Source organism: Aulonocara stuartgranti (genome assembly GCF_965226115.1).
Source record: "Aulonocara stuartgranti genome assembly, chromosome: 3".
NCBI lineage: Eukaryota > Metazoa > Chordata > Actinopteri > Cichliformes > Cichlidae > Aulonocara > Aulonocara stuartgranti.
In genome coordinates, this window is record NC_138941.1 from 62,116,868 (window position 1) to 62,137,468 (window position 20,601).

General features: G+C 44.1%; 1 protein-coding gene across 1 annotated transcript in view; it reads left to right on the top strand.

Moving 5' to 3' along the window:
* The first annotated feature begins 5,543 nt into the window (after window positions 1-5,543).
* The window catches only part of LOC309695939 (low affinity immunoglobulin gamma Fc region receptor II-like), a 90,450-nt gene continuing 75,392 nt past the window's right edge, over window positions 5,544-20,601 (top strand). Inside the window, exons 1-2 of the mRNA XM_082516959.1 lie at window positions 5,544-5,614; window positions 6,435-6,470. Coding sequence (XP_082373085.1) covers window positions 5,581-5,614; window positions 6,435-6,470 — 70 coding nt within the window. The 5' untranslated portion in view covers window positions 5,544-5,580. The remainder of the gene's footprint in view (window positions 5,615-6,434; window positions 6,471-20,601) is intronic.

A 20,601-nucleotide genomic window follows, 5' to 3' on the forward strand; every position in this document is an offset into this window, starting at 1 on the left:
GTCTCACACTCATACAGTAAGACAAATGGTGGGGGTCTAGTAAGGAAGTTGGGGGAAGCAGACAACTCCACAGGAAGAATCTTTTGTCTCTTTGAGGACTCTGGGAGGTAGCAAGGGAGTGTGAACCTTAAGGTGTGAAACAGCCTTTTGTTCCTGGAGAAGGTATTTAACTGAGAGCCATGCTCAGGAGAGTTTCTGCTGACTGTTTGTCCCGCGATCATGCAGCCTCTCCACAAGCTTGGTTTTTCTGTTCTTTGTGTTTTGATTAAAGAATGTTAGCTACCGCTCACCGCTTGTCTGCAGACTTTATTTAATGGAAAACTTCCACAACACAAGACTGGCTACGGATACCAACCATGGAATGGAGCAGTTGTCAGCCACCTCCTGTACATGGATGACATCAAGCTGTATGTCAAGAGTGAACGAGACATCAATTCACTGATCCACACCACCAGGATATACAGCAAGGACATCAGAATGTCATTCGGACTGGAGAAGTGTGGTCAGATGATAACAAAGAGAGGGAAGGTAGTCAGAACTGAGGGGAAAGAACTACTAGAAGGCAACATTGCAGACATCGTGGACAGCTACAAGTACCTGGAAACCAAATGGGAACCATGAAGAGGCTGCTAGGAAAGCTGCAATCACCAACTACCTGCAGAGGGTCAGACAGGGGTGGCTGTAGCTCAGGAGGTAGAGCAGATCATCTACTTATCAGAAGATTGCTGGTCTGCATTCCAAATATCCTTGGTCAAGATATTAACCCCAAGTTGCTCACTGATGCATCCATCGGTGGATGAATGTGTGTGAATTGTAGTTCGTAGGCACTTAAAAGCATAGAAAACAGTGCTCATGTGAGAATGTGGTATGTTGTATAAAGCACTTTCAGTACTCTGGGTGAGTAGAAAAGGGCTATATAAGAATCAGTCCATTTACCATTAACAAGTCCTTAGGAGTCAGCTGAATGCTAAGAACAAGATCTCTCCCTTTAAGCCGAAAGACTCCACCAGCCAAGTAAGCCAAGTTCCTCCCTTAACCTTCATTTTCTCCTGGATAACATTCATATGACTACTATCTCCTCTGTTAAGTTTGCCACTTTAGATCACCACACCACGAATCCCTCATTGTATTTAATTCTTTGTTTGTATTTACAAATAAACCTTGTGTAAAATTAACTCAGCCTTCTCCATATCTTGTTCACATTTGAGTCCACAGTCACATACAGGCCTCCAGGCTCACTTTGATAGTTTTTACCCTCAGCTATAAAAGGCTGATGAGGTATTGTCACCACCCTGCCAGGAGAGCAGACAGGCAGCATGGACACCAACGCTTGTGAATGCAATTGGGAATCCTTGCAAAGTAGGATTTTGAAATTCATAACATATATACTAAAGTCTCAGAGTTTGAATCTGATTGACTTTAAGGTCAAGGTTAGAGGTCAAGTGCCAGGTTCAGGGAAAGAACAGGAAATAACAGGAAAAACAGGATCCAAACGCAAGACTTCCTGGTTAGGGACAGTAAGTTTATTTATAGTGAATAAAGAACAGCATATGTGAATTGCAAAATCAAAATGTTTCAGAGGTTTTCCAGTCTGGCTTTAAATCCTTACATGGCATCGAATTAGCCCTTTTAAAAATTCTTATTGACATATTTTAGCTACTGATGCTGGCGACTGTGTTGTTCTCATGATTTTAGGTTTGACAGCTGGACTTTGATAAAGTGGATCATGCTATTTTACTGTCTCGTTTGGAGCAGTAGGTTTGTATTAGGAACACAGAACTGCAGGTCCTACTTGGCAGAGTGACCTCTTTGTGTCAGTCTCTGTGACTATACCAAAAATTAACTCCATTAATTTTTGGTAGACCCATTGAGACCTGCAATGTGTATTTACATTTTTTTGGCCCAGTATAATAAACTAACTATCATGAACCTTGGGGTCAAACCTGGGGGTCTGAACTGAAGCTTAACAGTCAGATTCAGGCAGTAATAAAATCAAACTTCTCTTTGCCGAGACAGTTGGCTAAAATAAAGCCAATTCTTTTACGGCAGCACTATGAGGCAGTTACCCACGCCTTGGATTACTGTAATGACCTTTATATAGAGGTCAGTGCTTCATACATTACTCATCTACAGAGGGTGCAAAATTTTCTTATCTCTCTGAGCTGCTACAGCCTTATACACCCACCCGCTCTCTCTCATGTCAGCTGATCAGCTGTACCCAGGACTTAGCGTAAACTAAGAGGAGATTGTGCTTTTGCTGTAGCAGATCCAAAACTGTGGAACAATCTGCCTTTAGAGATTAGACAGGCCTCTTCTCTGCCTGTTTTTAAATAACTTATGAAAACTCATCTCTTCACCCTGGCCTTTAACACAATGTGAGATGTTGTTTATTTTAGTTGACTGTTAGCTTGTGTTGATTTTAGTGAGATGTTGCTTTTTAGTTTATTTTTCTTAGTTTATATTAATTGAATCTATATTGTTTTTTGTTGTTACAGCCCTGGACCTCTTAGGGAGTGAGACCGCTTTTCTCTTCAAGCAAATCCAAGAGTGCCATGACTCACCGATGATTGGCTAGCTGGAGACCCGTGCCAGCCCTCCTATATGTAGATTGCAGTGTGTCAACCCTCATAGACAATTGGCTACCTGGATCCTGTAGTGCTCTAGGAAGCAATGAGTGGTTGATTGTACTTGCCTTTGGCTACAAAAGGCTGGAGATCCTTCACTCAATTGCTGATGCTTAGGGCTGAACATGTAGTTTGCCCTTCGTGCCTCTGGCACGGTTGGGTGTACGCCACAATCAGCCAAGGCTTCGGATGAGCTCATTGTGAAACCTAGCCCCGCCTTATTATGTGATTTCCTGAGGTCAGATGTGAGTGAGTGGGCGTTAAGGTGTCTGGGAACGGATCTCAAAACTGGATTATAGATGGCAGACAGTTAGTGTCATAAACCACCACCTCTCTTTAAAGATTGTCGTTCACAGTGGACATTATAATTGGTTCTTTCACTCCTCTTTCAAACCATCTATCTTCTCTGTCCAAAATGTGAACATTGGCATCCTCGAAAGAGCGACCTTTGTCCTTTAGATTTGGATGAACCGTCAAGTCTTGTCCCATTGATGTGGCCCTTCTATGTTGTGCCATGCGTTTACGAAGTGGCTGTTTGGTTTGGTGGGGCTAGGTTTCACAATGAGCTCACCAAATATTGGCTGATAGTGACCTACACCCATTCTCACACCTTAGCTCATGTGATTAGATAGAGGATCATTTGGGGGTCCATTGTCCCTCTCGGAGGGTTACTCCCACAGAGCTTAAATCTGGGACTCGGATGAGAGGTGAAATGTTTTCAAGCAACTTAAAGAAGTCCAGATCCTTTTCTTTACAAGCTCCTTAGACTACGATGACCTGGATGACTGAGAACCTTCAGAGACATACTGTTTAAAGATAGTCTACCCTACCCTAAAAAGAGATAGGTTAGATACCAAATAAACTCTGATGGCAGTATACTTTGAGTGTGTTTAATATTCTTTTGTTTTATATAGTTTGTCATCCTCTTGTGGTCCCAGTTGGAACTTGGAAAGCTTGTTATACCCAACTAGCTCATGTCTGGTAGAGGATTCTAGCCTCTCAATATATCTCCATGTCTTTGTCTGATTTTTCATTTAATTATGTTTTTGGCTGGTAAAAGTCATAGGTCAGTTTGAGGTAGGTCAGTTTGACACTTGAACTTTTAACCTATGCTGTTGTAATAGATGCATTAATATGGTTTAGGATCGTGCAATTGAAAAATGTAAGGCCTTCCCAGAAAGGGACATTTGTCAGGGACATGTCTACAGGCTATTCTGCTCTAAAACCTGTATGTACTTTTCAACATTAATGGTGTTTTTTCAGATATTCAGCCTGTGACTCCAAAGGTATATATGGCTTCTCCTTTGTATGAGAGAGCTTTAACCTACATCTGTGGAAGTTTTTTCTGAAACTGTTCCTGAGCCCATGCAGTGATTTCTTTAACAGAATCATCCCAGTTTTCAATACAGCATTGCCTGAGGGCCTAAAGATCATAAGCCTCCAACTGTGATCTTTGGTCCCTTGTGTACAGAGCTTTGTCAGATTACCAGAGAAGGGTTACATCTCCTGGGTCTAGGTGCGGCTTGCCCCTCTGAGGGCGGGGGTACCTGGACCTGGGATATAGAGTATGTTTGGGGAGTGCGACTGTCTGTGCAGTGTCTATTTGTGTCTGTCTACACATTGGGTGAGTGCCGAGTATTTGGTTGTGCATATGGGGTGGGAATGCACGTTTGTGTCCGCGTGTGCCTGTTCGTCTGTGTCTATATGTCAGGTTGGGTCTTAGACTCAACCTCTCTGGGTACATCTCAGGCCCTCTAAAGTATGGAGGCCTATCTCCCCTCACCACACTCCCTGCCGGTGGCTGATGCCCTCAGACGTTGGTGTGTTGGTGGTCCTTGTCGTCTGGGGCTGGGCGCTCATGTATGTACCCGCCAATCGCTCACTCCTGGTGGCCGATTGGCGGGGCCTGGCGCCTGTGGCCCGGCTGGGCTCCTTCCGGGGGGGTGGGGTGCCCTCAGGCCTCTGGCCTCTGGCCCTGAAGCTCAGTCCTCTCTGTCACAGCTGGCCTCTGCTCCGTAGCTGCGGGGTGACCTCTCGTTTGGGGCTCTACTCAGCTCTTCCCAGTAGGGTGGCACGGTCCCCCCCCCCCTTTGGTGGTCCTCCTCGGGTCCTCGTACTCTGGGGCCTCTGGATATCTTGGGCCTGCATCTCCTCCATACCTGCTTCATACCCTGGTGGACGGGGCTGTGGCTCCCCACACTCCCTAGCAGATCGTTACATGGAGAAACCTTTGGTATACAAGCATGCTGATCCACACAGGTATGCACACAGGTGTACACACGGGTGTTCACAGACGTGGACTACAACTTTCTTGGCTGCTGCCTCAAAGCACATTGTGCGCTGTCTATCTTGCGTGCTGCACAATATCGTTTATTATTTATTATCTACTGTTATCTACTGCTAGCTACTTTATTGTGATGGTGCTGTTTTTTTTTTTTTTATTATGTTGCTCTTTGTTGTTTGCTTTCTCTTCTGTTTTTTTTCTCCATACAGGTGATCCAGGTGTTTTGTTTGTTTTTTTTTTTCTTTCTTCCCCCCTTTCTCACTGTCTCTTCTTCCCTTTGGTTTTCTTTCTCACTGTCCTATCCTGTCATGTCTGTCCCGTTTGTAGCAACCGAAAATAAAATAAATTCATAATTATAATAAAGGTCAATCAAATGGACCAATATGGCAAGGCCACTTGGTAAAATAAATCCGCTTGGCATCTTTCTTGGCCTTAAGACAACAATTCTGATGGCTATAGATCCAAACGGGACACCAAAAAAAAAAGATTATTAGATTATTATTATTATTAGAATCTTTAGTGAACTTCTACCCATCCTTACTTCTGAGAAGCTTTGCAACTTCTCAGAGGAGGAAACCACTAAAAATGCAGCTAGTCAGTCCTTCTTCCTGACGGTATGTTTCTTGTCACACATGCGAACGCAGCTAAGATCTTATAGCATCATCAATCAGCATGATGGAGGGAACGTATCTGCTGTGGCTGCTCTGTAAGTTGTCTTTATTTTTATATCCAGACTCAGATTTGAATAAAGCCTTTTAAATTACACTAGATTTAAACTACATTAGGAAATAAAGCTGCTGTTGGTTAGTTATTGGGCATATTCAGTGCTTCAGTAGGGGATTATAGAACGACTCTAAATGGTCATGTGACAATAAGGAACATAAGAAAGAAGATGCAAATAACACACTCTTAGAATATTTTTTATTGCTGGTAATATAATTTCTTTAGGTTTCACATAGGTCTTTTAATTTGATAAGTTACAAATCAAACACATATTTGGTGATGGTGATTTTTTGAGGAGTGGCAAGCAATAAGATGTGGAAAGAAGAAGAATTCTAAGAGGTTTACACAATTACTAAGACACTTTCCATTATTCTTTTATTCAAAAAAATATATATAATATTGAGAGATTTTGATTTGTGCTCAAAACCACACAGTGTTTTTTTTTTAGTTTTTTTTTTATGTTAGATCATGTGCAAGGCCAGGAAAACGCTAACAGAAATTCATTGCACACTTCAAGATGAAATGGAACAACAAAAATATCCAGTCTACTGTCTCGTGTTCTCAGTTTGGCCAGTAAAAGAAAAACAGGTTGAGATAAACTGTTTAAATGTGAAGAAGCCTTTCTGCCTACTTGATTTTTGTAATTGCAAACAACCGGTCTGCTCTACGGAGGACGTTTCCTGCTTCTTGTCAGTCGCCTTAACCTCAACTAACGAAAAGCACGCATGTTATTCACACCTGTTTGTTGTTCTTTCTTTCTGTGAAAATTCACCTGACTAACCTTCTTCTATCTTACTTTGCAGTTCTGAACTCAGTGCTGACTTGTTCAACAAAGCAAGGTGAATAATCTTCTTCGATCGCAGTTTCAAGTTTTCCTTTAAATATTTTTATCCTTTACTCTAATCGAGTAGCTTTGCAAAATTCATATCCCAAAATAGTTCTTATTTATCTTATACTGGGCTCAGGACAAGAAAGAAAGTTCAACATATCCAGAATATTGCTAGATGGTTTTACTTAGCCTAATTACCAATGTTAAGGGTAAGTAGTTACATGATGGTGAGCAACTTTATAAGTTAGCTCAGAATTTGTCATTGTGTTAGAGCTACAGGCCTCCAGGCAGGTTTGCTCTGTGTGTGTGTGTGTGTGTATGTGTGTTTGGTGCTGCAGTAGTTTCCAAAATAGAGATTAAGGAGATGGCTGAAACTGCAGAAAACATGGCTGGTGTTCTGAGAGGCTATTTAAAACACAGAGAAGAAAACACAGGGCTCCCACTATCTTTGTTCCAGGAAGCACCTGGCACAGACCTCCCTAGGAATCCTCACACTCACTATCTCCCTCTTCTCTATCTGAGTCTAAACTTTGCAAAATATGCAAAATATTATTAACGATACAATGGAAAAATAAAAACTTCCAAGAATAGCAGAGTACCCATGGAAATATGAAACAGCATTATTTTTTTCACCTGCAAAAAGAGAGAGCTTTAACATTTTAGTTAAATGAATTTGTTCATTAATGAAAAACTGTTGTTAAGATAAGGAAGTCATTCTGTGTGAGACTTGTTTATCAAACTCATCCATTATCCAATGTTTCCAATTTAGTGATTGTTTCCATGAAAGAGCCATTACCAGCAGTATTTTTTAGTGATGAAAATACACATGCATCACCAAACATGACACACACTCTTTTGTGCCGTTCTATTTTGCCATGTCCAGATGTTTGCCGTCAGGGACAGTGAACACGACTCAACCTGTGGATGAATTAATCCAACATACATCTAACTTTGATATTAGTGCCTTTCAAAGTCTTTGATAAACCCCTGAAGCAGTCCCACATAGCAAACAGGTCTGGCCCCAATCTGGTATCAAGCCGGCACTGCTGGCTGACTTCTGGCATGATAAGACGTATGTCATCCAGATATGGGCCAGGCCTGGCGTAGATGGCACTGTTTATGTTTAGGGATGGGTATCGTTAAGGTTTTATCCAATACCAGTGCCCAAACCGGTACTTTTGAAATGGTGCCGGTGCTTAAACGGTGCTCGAACCGGTGCTTAAAGAATGGAGAACACAAAATTGGTCCAAAAACCTCTCATATTCAGCTGGTTTTTTGTAAAAAGGTAACAATGTTAGCCTTTTCTGCAGCTATAGGGCATATATGGTATCACTCTTGGCTGGAAGCAGTGCTTAATCAATGGAAAAAACACCAATTTTGTCTAAAAACCCCTCATGTTTAGCTGTTTCCCACTTTTTCTTTGGTCATTTTAGCCTTTTTGGCCAGGGTGAAGGGAGTATCTGCCATCAAACAAGAAGACAGCCCCATGTAGCTATGTTGATGTTTGCTAGTTCACCTTACATGCATTAATGTAATAACGTGGTTACCCTACTCAATGTAAATTACACACGAACAACATTAAGCTACTCACGCAGAGAAGAACGGCTGCTGCTGCCATCATCATCCGTCATCATTTCTGCTACACTGGCAGGGCTAGGGGCCAGGACTCTCCTCTTCGTGTTCTTGGGGAATATTGCTAACTCCGGGTCCGATAACAGGCACCACACCTGCAGTAGATGTGCTCGGTGTGATATCTTGCAGCAAGCTATCAAATACGGTGCATTTCTCGGCTTTTAACAAAATGCGATATGTCGCCAGGTGTTTCATCAGATTCGAGGTGTTGCCTCCTTTGCACAATATCATCTTAAAGCGCTTGTTGCAGGCTGCTGAGTTTGAATCTTTTGCTGTGAAGTACAGCCAGACTTTTGACCGCTTCGCCTTGGGCATTTTTAATCTGTAGAACGTACGTACCTGGGCTCGCCTACTATGCTTGCAAAGGTAAAATGATTGGCTAGAGTCCAAAGTGTATGACATCTCAGGGAAAAAAAGCACCGAAATGTGCGCTGCTTTTCGGTCTGGTTACTACCGTTTATGTCAGAACCAGTGCCATAATGGCACCGGATACCGGTACCCATCCCTATTTATGTTCCTGTTTTCCTATTTTGGTTGGAAGACCCAAATGCCATGTTGATATACTATACTGCTATGGTAGCCAACATTTCAAATGCAGGTTTGACAGTTTGGTGAGTATGCACTGGGTGGCTGTAGCTCAGGCGGTAGAGCAGGTCACCTACTTGTCAGAAGGTTAGTGGTTTGATTCCTGGCTCCTTCACTCTGCATGTCAAGAGAGTGTGAATGTGTATGAATGTAGTTAGGAAGCACTCAGTTTAGAAAAAGTGTGTGATTGGGTGAATATGGCATGTTGTATAGAGCACCTGAGCTACAGCCACCCACTGACAAAGATGAGTAAACCCTCACTAGGTTTTGGATAAAGTGTACACTAACTAAACTAACTAGCTAAAATAGGAAAATAGGAACATAAATAGTGGCGTCATTGCCAGACCTGGCCCACATCTGGTTGACATACACTCTGCCATGACACCAGTCTGTCAGAAGTGCCAGCTTGATGCCAGATCTGGGCCAGGCCTGTTTTCTATGAGCCTGGGTTATTGGGTGTTTTTAGCTTAAACCTATTTGCTGGAACGTTCAAGACAATTCAACTACAGAGCAAAAAGCATTGACACCTATCAGAGCTCTTTATGATTCTCATATAAGAGGGAGACCAATTGGACAAAGCGCCATTCCTTCGCTTGACCCCAGTTGCTCTCGTCCGCTCCCCCATAACACTGATCTTTTATTTAGGTTACATGAATATGCATAGGTTCATTAACATATGACGTATACATACAAACAAAGAGTACCTTGCCTGTGCGTTGTGTGTGTGTGTGTGTGTGTGTGTGTGTGTGTGTGTGTGTGTGTGTGTGTGTGTGTGTGGGGGGGGGTCAGATTGTGACCCCATAAACGACTTCCCTAAACCTGCTGGTCTGGAAGTCCAGCAGTTCATCTAAACAAAAGGCACTTAGACTAAAACAGATATAGACACGTTTATCCTACCACAAAACAATAAGAGAAGCTATGACCTCTCCCATGCTCCCAGGACATGGGTGTGAATGCCAGAACACTCTGGAATGCACACAAAGTCTTTGCAGACAACTAAGGATCAACCCTCTACCAACATGACATTGATTATACAACTCTAAGCATATATGAGTAGATATTTCTAAGCATAAATGACAATCAACAATACAAATCGAACACTGGGCCACATGAACTAAACCACAATCGAGCCAGATGTGGCATGCCACCACATTGACAGTGCCATCTATGCCAGGCCATATCTGGATGACATGCGTCTTATCATGCGAGAAGTCAGCCAGCAGTACCGGCTTGATACCTGATGCTGGCCAGACCTCTTTGCTATGTGGGGAGCAGAGTTTTGTCATGTTACTTTTACACTATTACACATGTTGTTATTGCATGGCTTGATTAAGATACACATTAGGCTGACATCTGGGGCCAGAGCTGAAACCGTTCTGGGCCAGCAGAGAGCCAGCTGTGTGTCTCCAACTGGCCCGTGGCTGCACACAACTTACACATGGGCCACATACAGCAAAGAATGACGGCCCTTTGGTGGCCCAGATCAGATTTGCCAGAGGTAATCCATACACTGGCCAGCACAGGACCAGCACTGTGTCTGCAACTGGCCTTGTGCTGGCCCATACGTAGGCCACCTCTGGCAAACCTGATCTGGGCCACCAAAGGGCCATCATTCTTTGTGGTATGTGGGCCATGTGTAAGCACATTGTGTGGGCCAGATCCGGGCCATACCAATTTTGCTATGTGGGGTCATGTGTTTTCATGGAGCCACCACACATCAAACATCAAATTTTACAGCAGAGTCATAGATCACCATTTTCTATCTATACAGTGCTTTGTGATCTTTACTGTTAAGGTAATCAGTTTGTTTAAAGTATCCAAAAGGTATTTACAAATATCATTTCACCAGCTGGGACTGGCTCCTCAGTTACAATGAGCGATGAATAGAATAATCCTTTATTCGTCCCACAAGGGGAAATTTGGTTGTATCAGCAGCAAAAACACACATATACAAACAGAACAGGACAGGGAACAGAAACATACTCTATTGTTACATATTCATATCGTGGACATTAATTACCAAACAGTGTACTGTACAGTTAATACAATTTAAGTACAGATAAGTGGCAAACTTAGGTTGTAAGTGTGCATATAGAGCAGGATACTGAAAGATGTTTAAATAGTTAAGAATATTTAGAATAATTAGAAAAGTGCAGATTGTGTATTGTACCTGTGCATTAAAAAGGGGACATGTAACTTCCATTAAGTTAGTGTATATATAAACTGTGAAACGTAATGTGCAAGTTATAACAGTAGAAGTTGTTACAGCACTGATGTAAACATCTATGTTTGTTGGGAGCAGTTTTGATTGTACGGTCTGACAGCTGCAGGGAGGAAGGACCTGCAGAAACGCTCCTTCATGCAGCAGTCTGTCACTGAAAGAGCTCTGCAGTTAAGCAACATTTATATGCATGGGGTGGGAGACTCTGTCCATCAGAGATGTTATTTTGGCCAGAGTCTTTCTGTCTCCCACCACCTGCACTGGATCCAGGGTGCATCCCAGAACAAAGCTGGCCATCATGATGAGTTTATCCAAACTCTTCCTCTCAGCTGTCGATAAACCGCTGCTCCAACATACAACACTGTAAAAAAATGACAGATGCCACCACAGAGTCATAGAAGGTCTTTAAAAGCGCTCCATCCATCCATCCATCCATCCATTTTCAACCGCTTATCCGAGGCCGGGTCACGGGGGCAGCAGCCTAAGCAAAGAGGCCCAGACCTCCCTCTCCCCAGCCACCTCCTCCAGCTTATCCGGGGGAATACCAAGGCGTTCCCAGGCCAGCCGAGAGATATAATCTCTCCAGCGTGACCTGGGTCTTCCCCGGGGCCTCCTCCCGGTGGGACATGCCTGGAACACCTCACCCAGGAGGCGCCCAGGGGGCATCCTTGTCAGATGCCCGAACCACCTCAGCTGACTCCTTTCGATGTGGAGCAGCAGCGGCTCTACTCTGAGCCCCTCCCGGATGGCCGAACCTCTCACCCTATCTCTAAGGGAGAGGCCAGCCACCCTTCGGAGGAAGCTCATTTCCGCCGCTTGTATCCGCGATCTCGTTCTTTCGGTCACTACCCACAGCTCGTGGCCATAGGTGAGGGTAGGGACGTAGATCGACCGGTAAATTGAGAGCTTCGCTTTTACACTCAGCTCCCTCTTCACCACGACGGACCGGTGCAGCGTCCGCATTACAGCAGCTGCAGCCCCAATCCGTCTGTCAATCTCCGGCTCCCTTCTCCCATCACTCGCGAACAAGACCCCGAGATACTTGAACTCCTCCACTTGGGGCAGGAACTCATCCCCGACCCGGAGAGGGCACTCCACCCTTTTCCGGCTGAGAACCATGGCCTCAGATTTGGAGGTGCTGATCCTCATTCCCGCTGCTTCACACTCAGCTGCGAACCGTTCCAGTGCGAGCTGGAGGCCCTCACCTGATGAAGCCAACAGAACCACATCATCCGCAAAAATCAGAGATGAGATTCTGAGGCCACCAAAGCGAAAGCCCTCCGCCACTTGGCTGCGCCTAGAAATCCTGTCCATAAAAATTATGAACAGAACCGGAGACAAAGGGCAGCCCTGGCGGAGCCCATCACCCACCGGGAACGAGTCCGACTTATTGCCGGCAATGCGAACCAAGCTCCTGCAACGGTTGTATAGGGATCGAATGGCCCGTAGCAATGGACCAGACACCCCATACTCCCGCAGCACCTCCCACAGGACACCCCGAGGGACACGGTCGAATGCCTTCTCCAAGTCCACAAAACACATGTAGACTGGTTGGGCAAACTCCCATGCGCCCTCAAGTACCCTCGAGAGGATAAAGAGCTGGTCCAGTGTTCCGCGACCAGGACGAAAACCGCATTGTTCCTCCTGTATCCGAGGTTCGACTAGCGGACGAACTCTCCTTTCCAGCACCCTGGCATAGACTTTCCCAGGGAGGCTGAGGAGTGTGATCCCCCTGTAGTTGGAACACACCCTCCGGTCCCCCTTCTTAAAGATGGGGACCACCACCCCGGTCTGCCAGTCCACAGGTACTGCCCCTGATCTCCACGCAACATCAGGGGCAGTACCTGTGGACTGGCAGACCGAGGTGGTGATTTAAAAGCGCTCCCTGGATTCCAAATGACCTCAGCTGCTTCAGCAGGTAGAGTCTACTCTGACCCTTCCTGTAAAGAGCATCAGTGTTGTGGCTACAGTCCAGTTTATTACTCAGGTGAACACCCAGGTACACATAAGAGTCCACTATCTCAATCTCTACTCCTTGGATGTTCACCGGTGTCAGTGTGGTGGGTCTGCATCTCCGGAAGTCCATCACCGACTCCTTGGTTTTCCTGGTGTTGATCAGCAGGTGGTTCTGCTGACACCAGTCCACAAAGTCCAGAGTCCACTGTCTGTACTCTGACACATCCTCACCTGTGATGAGGCCGACTATGGCAGAGTCGTCTGAGAACTTCTGTAGGTGGCAGCGTGGGGAGTTGATGAAGAAGTCTACAGTGTAGAGGGTGAAGAGGAACGGTGCCAGCACAGTTCCCTGTGGGGCCCCGTACTGCAGACCAGATGATGAACAGTGGTTCTGAAGGTAAGGTGTGCTAGGATTTTCTGAGGTAGAGGTAATAGGTTAGTGATTTAAAAGCACTTAAATGTGAGTTTATTTTGAAGTAGTATATAGGAAGGGGGCTACCCAGTTGGTTAGTTTTGCTCCGTTTGAGGAAGAAGACAAGGCAGTCTTCGGAGACTGGGTGGAAGTCACTTGAGCAGGGGACAACGTCCGGATGAAATTTCATTGATGAGGACGTAAATTCTGAACAGCGTAACAACCTCAAGAATGCGAGCAGGAATATTGCTTCAAGTGTGCGTTCCAGAAAGTAGTCATTGTACTTTAGCCGGAGTGTAGAGATGCAACAATGTAGAAGATCCGAAGTTAGGGGGAAACGTCGTGGGGCTGCAGAGAGAGCCTTATATGAGTAATGATATCTCAGACAACATAGTGGTCGAGCAAGGTGAACCAGTGAGGTACGTCTTTATTGTGGGAATTTTTAATGCCCAATAATCAGAAAGCAAAAGATCCGATACTAGAATTGGTTCCCATGTGGAATGAGGGGAAAGGAAGATTGAAGTGACTATTGAACGAACAGAACATGTTCCAAGAGGTCCAATATGTGGACAAGGCATGTGCAGCAAGACTGTTTATTAGCGCTCCTCGGAAGAGTCTGATAAGCTCTGTGATGCTGGAGTTTAGATCTCAAATGTCATGGCTGAAAATGGAGGAACTGCAGAGCTGCCACTACATGAGAGGCCAAGGCCCTGAATGTCTGGAGGGAGAGACAAGACAGGGAGTCAGTGCGTGTTTTGTCAGCAATTGGGTTCTCTAGTAACTACTTCACACAGCCTGCTTTTGCCAGACTGTGACAGTAAAAAGCTGACTGAACAGGTATACTTATCTGTAAAATTTAAGATTAACAACACACAAAACTAAAGAGAAATAAAGGGCTTAGAGCATATTAAATTAAAACTCTTAAGTAATGAAAATAATGGGTTGATTCATTTTTGAACTACTTTCAGAGACTCACTAAACGTTTTATTTGACTCTGCCTATAGTTCAAATCAAGCTTGGCTTTAAAAAAAATCTGCATTTTTGAATAAATTATTTTCCAAATAAAATCACAATCTCAATTAAAAATGTAACTTTACTACTGTGAGATTATTCTGTTATTATATGTTACCTTATATATGTAATCAAAATAGTTGAATTATGTTAACTGCTGTAGATCATATTATACCCTTTAATATAGAGTGTGTGATTAGTATGCAGTTTTAGTTTGCATTATACTTTTGACTTAAAAGAGTGTGAAAATCATTCCATCTATTTGTTTGACCTGTATTACTCAACACTGTTGAATGTATTACACTGTTTCTTGACATGTTTTACTTCTGAATCATGAAGAGAATGTTGTGTGCAGAGGACCTTGTCCAGATAATAGAAGAAACAGACCACATTCCTTTGGTGAAGAGCAGAAAGACAGGGAGCCGAGGTCATAAAATTAGGCGCTGTAACAGAGAAAGAATGTGATGTTTGGTCTTTTACGACCAGGTGGGGGCCACTAGAGAGTATAAAAAGCTGTGTAACCCGTCACTATTTTGAGACTTGCTGTGACCCTCTGCATGCAGCTCTCCCCATCATGATTGGTTCAAATGCTCATAAGTGTTGAATTCTATGGAAATAAATGATTGTTGATTGAGCATTTATACACCGAGTATTGTCCTTCCTTCAGCCCAAAGATTCAAAGAATTGGGAGATTTCAACACTACACAGTAAACCAAATTCTGCTATTTTTATGTTAAGCGGGGAAAAGTCAATGTCCTCACCCTGCAAACAGCTTCACATGTTGTTTTCAAAAACACTGAACTGCATTACAGTAAAAAATAAAGATGATCTAAATTATTGAACTTATTAACGTAGTTCTTTCTCGCTGATTATTGGTGAGAGCACTCTGTTTAACCTGCCAGCAATAACTTCCAGTGAGAAATGTATCTGTTGAACTGTGTTTACCAGTGTAATTCAACTTAAATTATTAAATTCCTTGTGAACTCCTTTTTTATATATACATAAAGGAATGTTTCTGAATACTAAGCTTCTTAGATCTTTCCAAAAGATTGTGGTGGAATTTTCTGTTAATAAATTCTGCAATGCAATCAGCTGTGGCCAAGCTATTAATTACTACATGCGGGAGAGAAAACAGACACATCCCAATTCTACAGTCATGAGAGAAATCACATGTACCTCTTTTATACTGTCACACACAACTCTCTGTATCTTTTCAGTTACAACAGTTCTTTGTCCCACCTGGGCCGTTGCTGGGCAGGAAGGACTCCCACTATCTTTGCTCCAGGAAGCACCTGGCACTGGCCTATTTACATCTTCTATAGCTGGGTCTAAAATTTGCAAAATATGCAAAATATTAGTAACGACACAATGGAAAAACTTCCAAGAATAGCAGATTACACATGGAAATATTAAACAACGTTAGTTGTTCACCTGCAAAAAGAGAAAGCTTTAGCATTTTAGCTAAATGAATTTGTTCATTAATGAAAAACTGTTGTTAAGATAAGGTAGTCATTCTTTGTGAGACATGTTTATCAAACTCATCCATTATCCAATGTTTCCAATTTAGTGATTGTTTTTGCAAAAAACAAAAAAACAAAAAACATTTCCAGCAGTATTTTTTGGGATAAAGGTACAAACGCATCACCAAACATCACATACATTCTAGCAAGAAGTCACCAGAGTCGCAGTTTGGCTTTAGAAGAGCTGTACAGCATGATCGTGTCAAGGAGTGATGGTTTAGATGCTGCAAGTTAAAGCAAGTGAGAGATAAAAGAGTGGCCTTAAGAGATTATGCATAGTTCAAAGGTTAAGTGTCCCAAAAAGGAGAGTAGCTGTCGCTTGGAACATGTGAGAACGAGGAAAAAGTTTTGAAGGAAAAGAGTGATGTGATTGAGTTTTTCAATAGGCAGGGAGGCCTGGAAACCCTTGGTGTCAAGAGTTATGCCAAGGAACTCCAGGGATGTTGAAGGGCCCTCAGTTTTCTCTTCTGACAATGGAACACCAAGTTCGGAGAAGACTAACCATCAAGGTGGATAACCCATGAGCTGGCGGTGACATGGGAGGGGATAGACTAGGAAATCGTTGAGAAGATGAACTAAGAATGGCAGCTTATGGTTGTTGGAGAGGAACCAACATAGAGTTTCGGAGAATGACTCAAACAACTTGGGGCTGCTTTTGAAACCAAAGGTCAGCCTGACTGCGAAATAATAGGTATCCCTCCACTTGACTCCGAACAAGCACCAGAAATTGGGGGGGGGGGGGGGGAGAGATTTGCAGGACTTGCCATGGTTCACTGTGGAGTATTTGAGAGAACAGTGCTCACTGGGAGTGATACTATTTATGCTTGGAATATGACTGCTGTGAGGCACAGATAAATCAATTAAGATGCACTTTTTGGCTGAATATTTTATGGTAGCTATGACCAGTGGGCTAATGGGAAAGAGGGGAATAGGTGGTTTAAGAAAGGGTCCGATCATGAAACCCTCCCTAACTTCTTTGGTGAGCATGCCGACAATGGTTTCTGGGTCTTTGAGAGCTGACTGGAGGTTTTTACAGGTACAGGAAACTGAAAGCTTGGTGTGGGGGCATGCTGGGTGGGATGACCAGTGCTGCAAAAGGAACAGGAGTAAATGTTGTGAGTTGTGAGGAAATCTCTGGTGTGGAGCCTGGGGCCACACGGATAAAAGCGGATGAATGGAGTGAGGGCTCATCTGCTTTTTTGGGCTGGGGTGATGCAGGCGGGAGCAGGATGCGACGGAGCACCACCTATTGTGAGAGAGAGAAGAAGAGGTAGCAAATATGTGACAGTAGAGTTCCTGATCGAGATAGCCCCAAAAAGTGTCTTGATTAAACTGTTGTAGGCAAGCAGCTGCCTGAGAAGAGAAGTGGATGTGGTATTAGTAAAAGCCGGTGACGACAAATCTTAGGGCGAGATCAAGTATTATAGTCAAGCAGGAATCGAGGAATCAGAAAGATGATGTAGAGAACATATCTGTATGATTAAAATGTGAAAGCAAACAAGAGCAAAGTGAGCTCTTTTGCACGAGTTGGGGCCGTACTATGTATGATGATGGAACTGTTGATCACACTGGGTGGAGCTTGAGTTTGAGTGGAGTCATTTACCAGCAATGATTTCTTGGGGAAGTTGGGCAGATACTGGAAAAGGTTTTGGAGCCAGTGGTTTGGGAAGAGGAATTGCTGAGGCCAGCAAAGACTGAGCAGTGTTAGCTTAAAATGAAGGTACCTGGGCTAAAAAGCTAGACCATGTGCTGCTTGAAGCTTCACTGACCGGAGGAAGAAAAAATACTGGATTAGAGGGATGTATAGTTGGATACGTGGTTGTAGGATTGTTACCTGAAGTATTGTAGAGAGAAGCTGTGGTGAGAGGAACTGGCAACCCGGTGCCACAGAGGTTTGCTGCAGAGTTTAGCAAAGGAGTGATAAGTGGCTGAGAAACTGGCAACCCGCTTGCCATGAGGTTTACTGAGGGGAGTTGCGAAGGGGGGATCGATTGGAATAACTTGTTGTTGGATCAGTAAAAGTGAATCCCTCCCTCTTTTCAAACTCGTTAAACAAGGGCTATTGTCCAGTCTGAAATCCTCAATGGGAAAGTGTCTTTGGGTCTCCCTGGAGTGTGGGAACGGCAATATTTCCTCCGAGTTAGGCACTATGATTGCTCAGATTTCTGGGAAGGTCTGTAGGGCTGAAGACGCATCTCAGAGCAATCAGGAGTGGAGCTGCGCTGCAAACTTTTGCTGGTGTAATCGTCCTCTAATCAAAGTTAGAAGGTTATAGTTTTGGGGGATCAAGAGTGAATCGAGTGGAGAGAGGAATTCTGAGAAATGGATATAGCAGACTGTATAGCTGAGCGGGGAGAATGGCTGCTGGAAGGCTCCCCAGGCAGGCCAGAATTCATTAGATATGTCAAAGTAACTTACTGCTGAAAGAACTGTTGTTGGTATATACAGTATAAAAAAAATAAGTGCATACATCCCAGTGTCTGGGTGAATTGTTTAACTAAATTTATTTTCTAATCAGTGGTTGGTAACACCAGAGTCACTTCCCTCTGTCTCAAAAAATTAACCTGTTGTCCTCCAAACTGAAGACTTAATTGTCAGCTGTTGATGAACTCAGCATTGGATAACCAGTGTCTGTTAAGTTTTCTCTGTTTTAACATTAATGTGTGTAATTGCATATGAATGTCTTAGTACGCTGGTTAATACATTCTCTGCTTATCTGTGTTTGTGCATTGTTTCACTTTGCTGTTTTTCTTTTAATGGTTATGTGGGCAACCCCCAGCCTACAAAAAGAGCGATTCAGAAGACCCTTATGAAAAGAATATCGAGGGAACAGTTTACCCTGCCCGGGATAGGGTTACCGGGGCCCCGCCCTGGAGCCAGGCCCGGGGAGGGTGCCCGAGGGCGAGCGTCTGGTGGCCGGGCCTTAGTCCATGGGGCCCGGCCACCAGACGCTCGCCCGAAGAGGAGACATGGGCCCATCCTCCCGCAGGCCCACCACCCGCAGGAGGCGCCATAGGGGTCGGGTGCATTGTGTGCCGGGTGGTGGCCAGGAGCGGAGGCCCTGGCGGACTGACCCCCGGCTGCCAAGACTGGCAATAGGGACATGGAATGTCACCTCTCTGGTGGGGAAGGAGCCTGAGTTAGTGCGTGAGGTTGAGAGGTACCGGCTAGATATAGTTGGGCTCACCTCTACGCATGGCTTGGGTTCTGGAACCAGTCTCCTGGAGAGGGGCTGGACTCTGTCTCAGTCTGGAGTTGCCCCTGGTAAGAGGCGGCGGGCTGGGGTGGGTATTCTAACATCCCCTCGGCTTGCTGCCGGTACGTTTTTCCCGGTGGACAAGAGGGTTTGTTCCCTGCGCCTTAGGGTCAGGGAACGGGTCCTGACTGTCATCTGCGCTTATGCGCCGAGTGGCAGTTCAGAGTACCCAGCCTTCTTACGGTGTGTTCACACCGAACGGGATGGACGCGAATAAAATGCCCCAAACGCCCCTAATTTGATGCGTGTACATTCGCGTCTCAACGCGTGTCCAAGAAAAATCCATCGCACGTCAAAATATGATATTTTGACGCGCGTGAACCGGAAATGTGGGAGGAATGTGGGAGGGAGTTGTGCCAGACCGGTATCTTTGCAAGATGGCAGCTATCGAGCTAGCGCTTGAAGAGAGAGTCTCCCTTCTCTATGTACTGTGGAGAGCAGAGCAGCAGCGTAAAAGACGTCCTCGCCGTACCTGGGTCCATCAGGTCCTCCAGAGGCATGAGCAGTTTGGTGAGTTTCACCACTTGCTCCAGGAGCTGCGCCTGGATGACGGCCGATTCCAGCGCTATCACCGTCGGCCAGTTTGAGGACCTGCTTTCCCTCGTCGGTCCCAGCATCTCCCGCCTAGACACCAACTACACGCGCTCAATCCCACCTGCAGAGCGCCTGTCCGTCTGCCTGAGGTTAGTAAAACTATTTAATACGGTAGTCCTTTATTGATATCTGTGCTAATATGCTAATCCATCCAGTTATACACTGCTAACATGGATGTGCTATGCTAACAGTGAATGCTGTCAGTGTTTACTGAAAGCAAACTGTGGTACAGAGACGACTCTTTATAATATTTCTAGTGATACTCAGAAGGTCTCATCAAGTCCCGATTTAATTCGATTTATGCTGTTATCAGTGTTTGCATGATAGCATGGCTGTGGTGTCCTATCAATGTATGCGCTCGGTGTTTGCTGATATCAAACTGTAGCATTAGGACCACTGAGTTAACCTTTGTAGTGATACTCACTCCTTTTTATTTAGACCTGGTTTAATTCTGGGATAGTTGAATATTTGTATATAATCCCTGCAGCTGTCAGACTCTATAGCAGGGGTCACAGCCTTTATTAAAACAGAGTTAGATAAAACTGTGAACAGTTTGGTTCATCTCTAGTTACATGGTTCTATCTTGATAAGCTGTCTTATCACAGATTAATTTTTCAAAAATATTAATGATTTAAGCAAGGAAAGGGCTACATGTCAACACACAACTCTTTATTTCTATTAATGTCTTACTTCATTCCTACCTGATTGACATGTTTAGGAATTATGCGTGATTGGCACAGTGTAGTGGCAAAAGTTGCTACCAATCAAATTATGATATGTTAAAGTTAAAACAAAACACAACTGTTTTAGATATTATCTAATATACATTTTGTAATTATCCTTATAATTACAAAATGTTTTATGTAAGATTTAAGTTTTGTGATTTATATCTGACATCACAAAAGTATTTTGGAATTTGAATAATGTATTTTGTAACTGCAGTACACATAATAC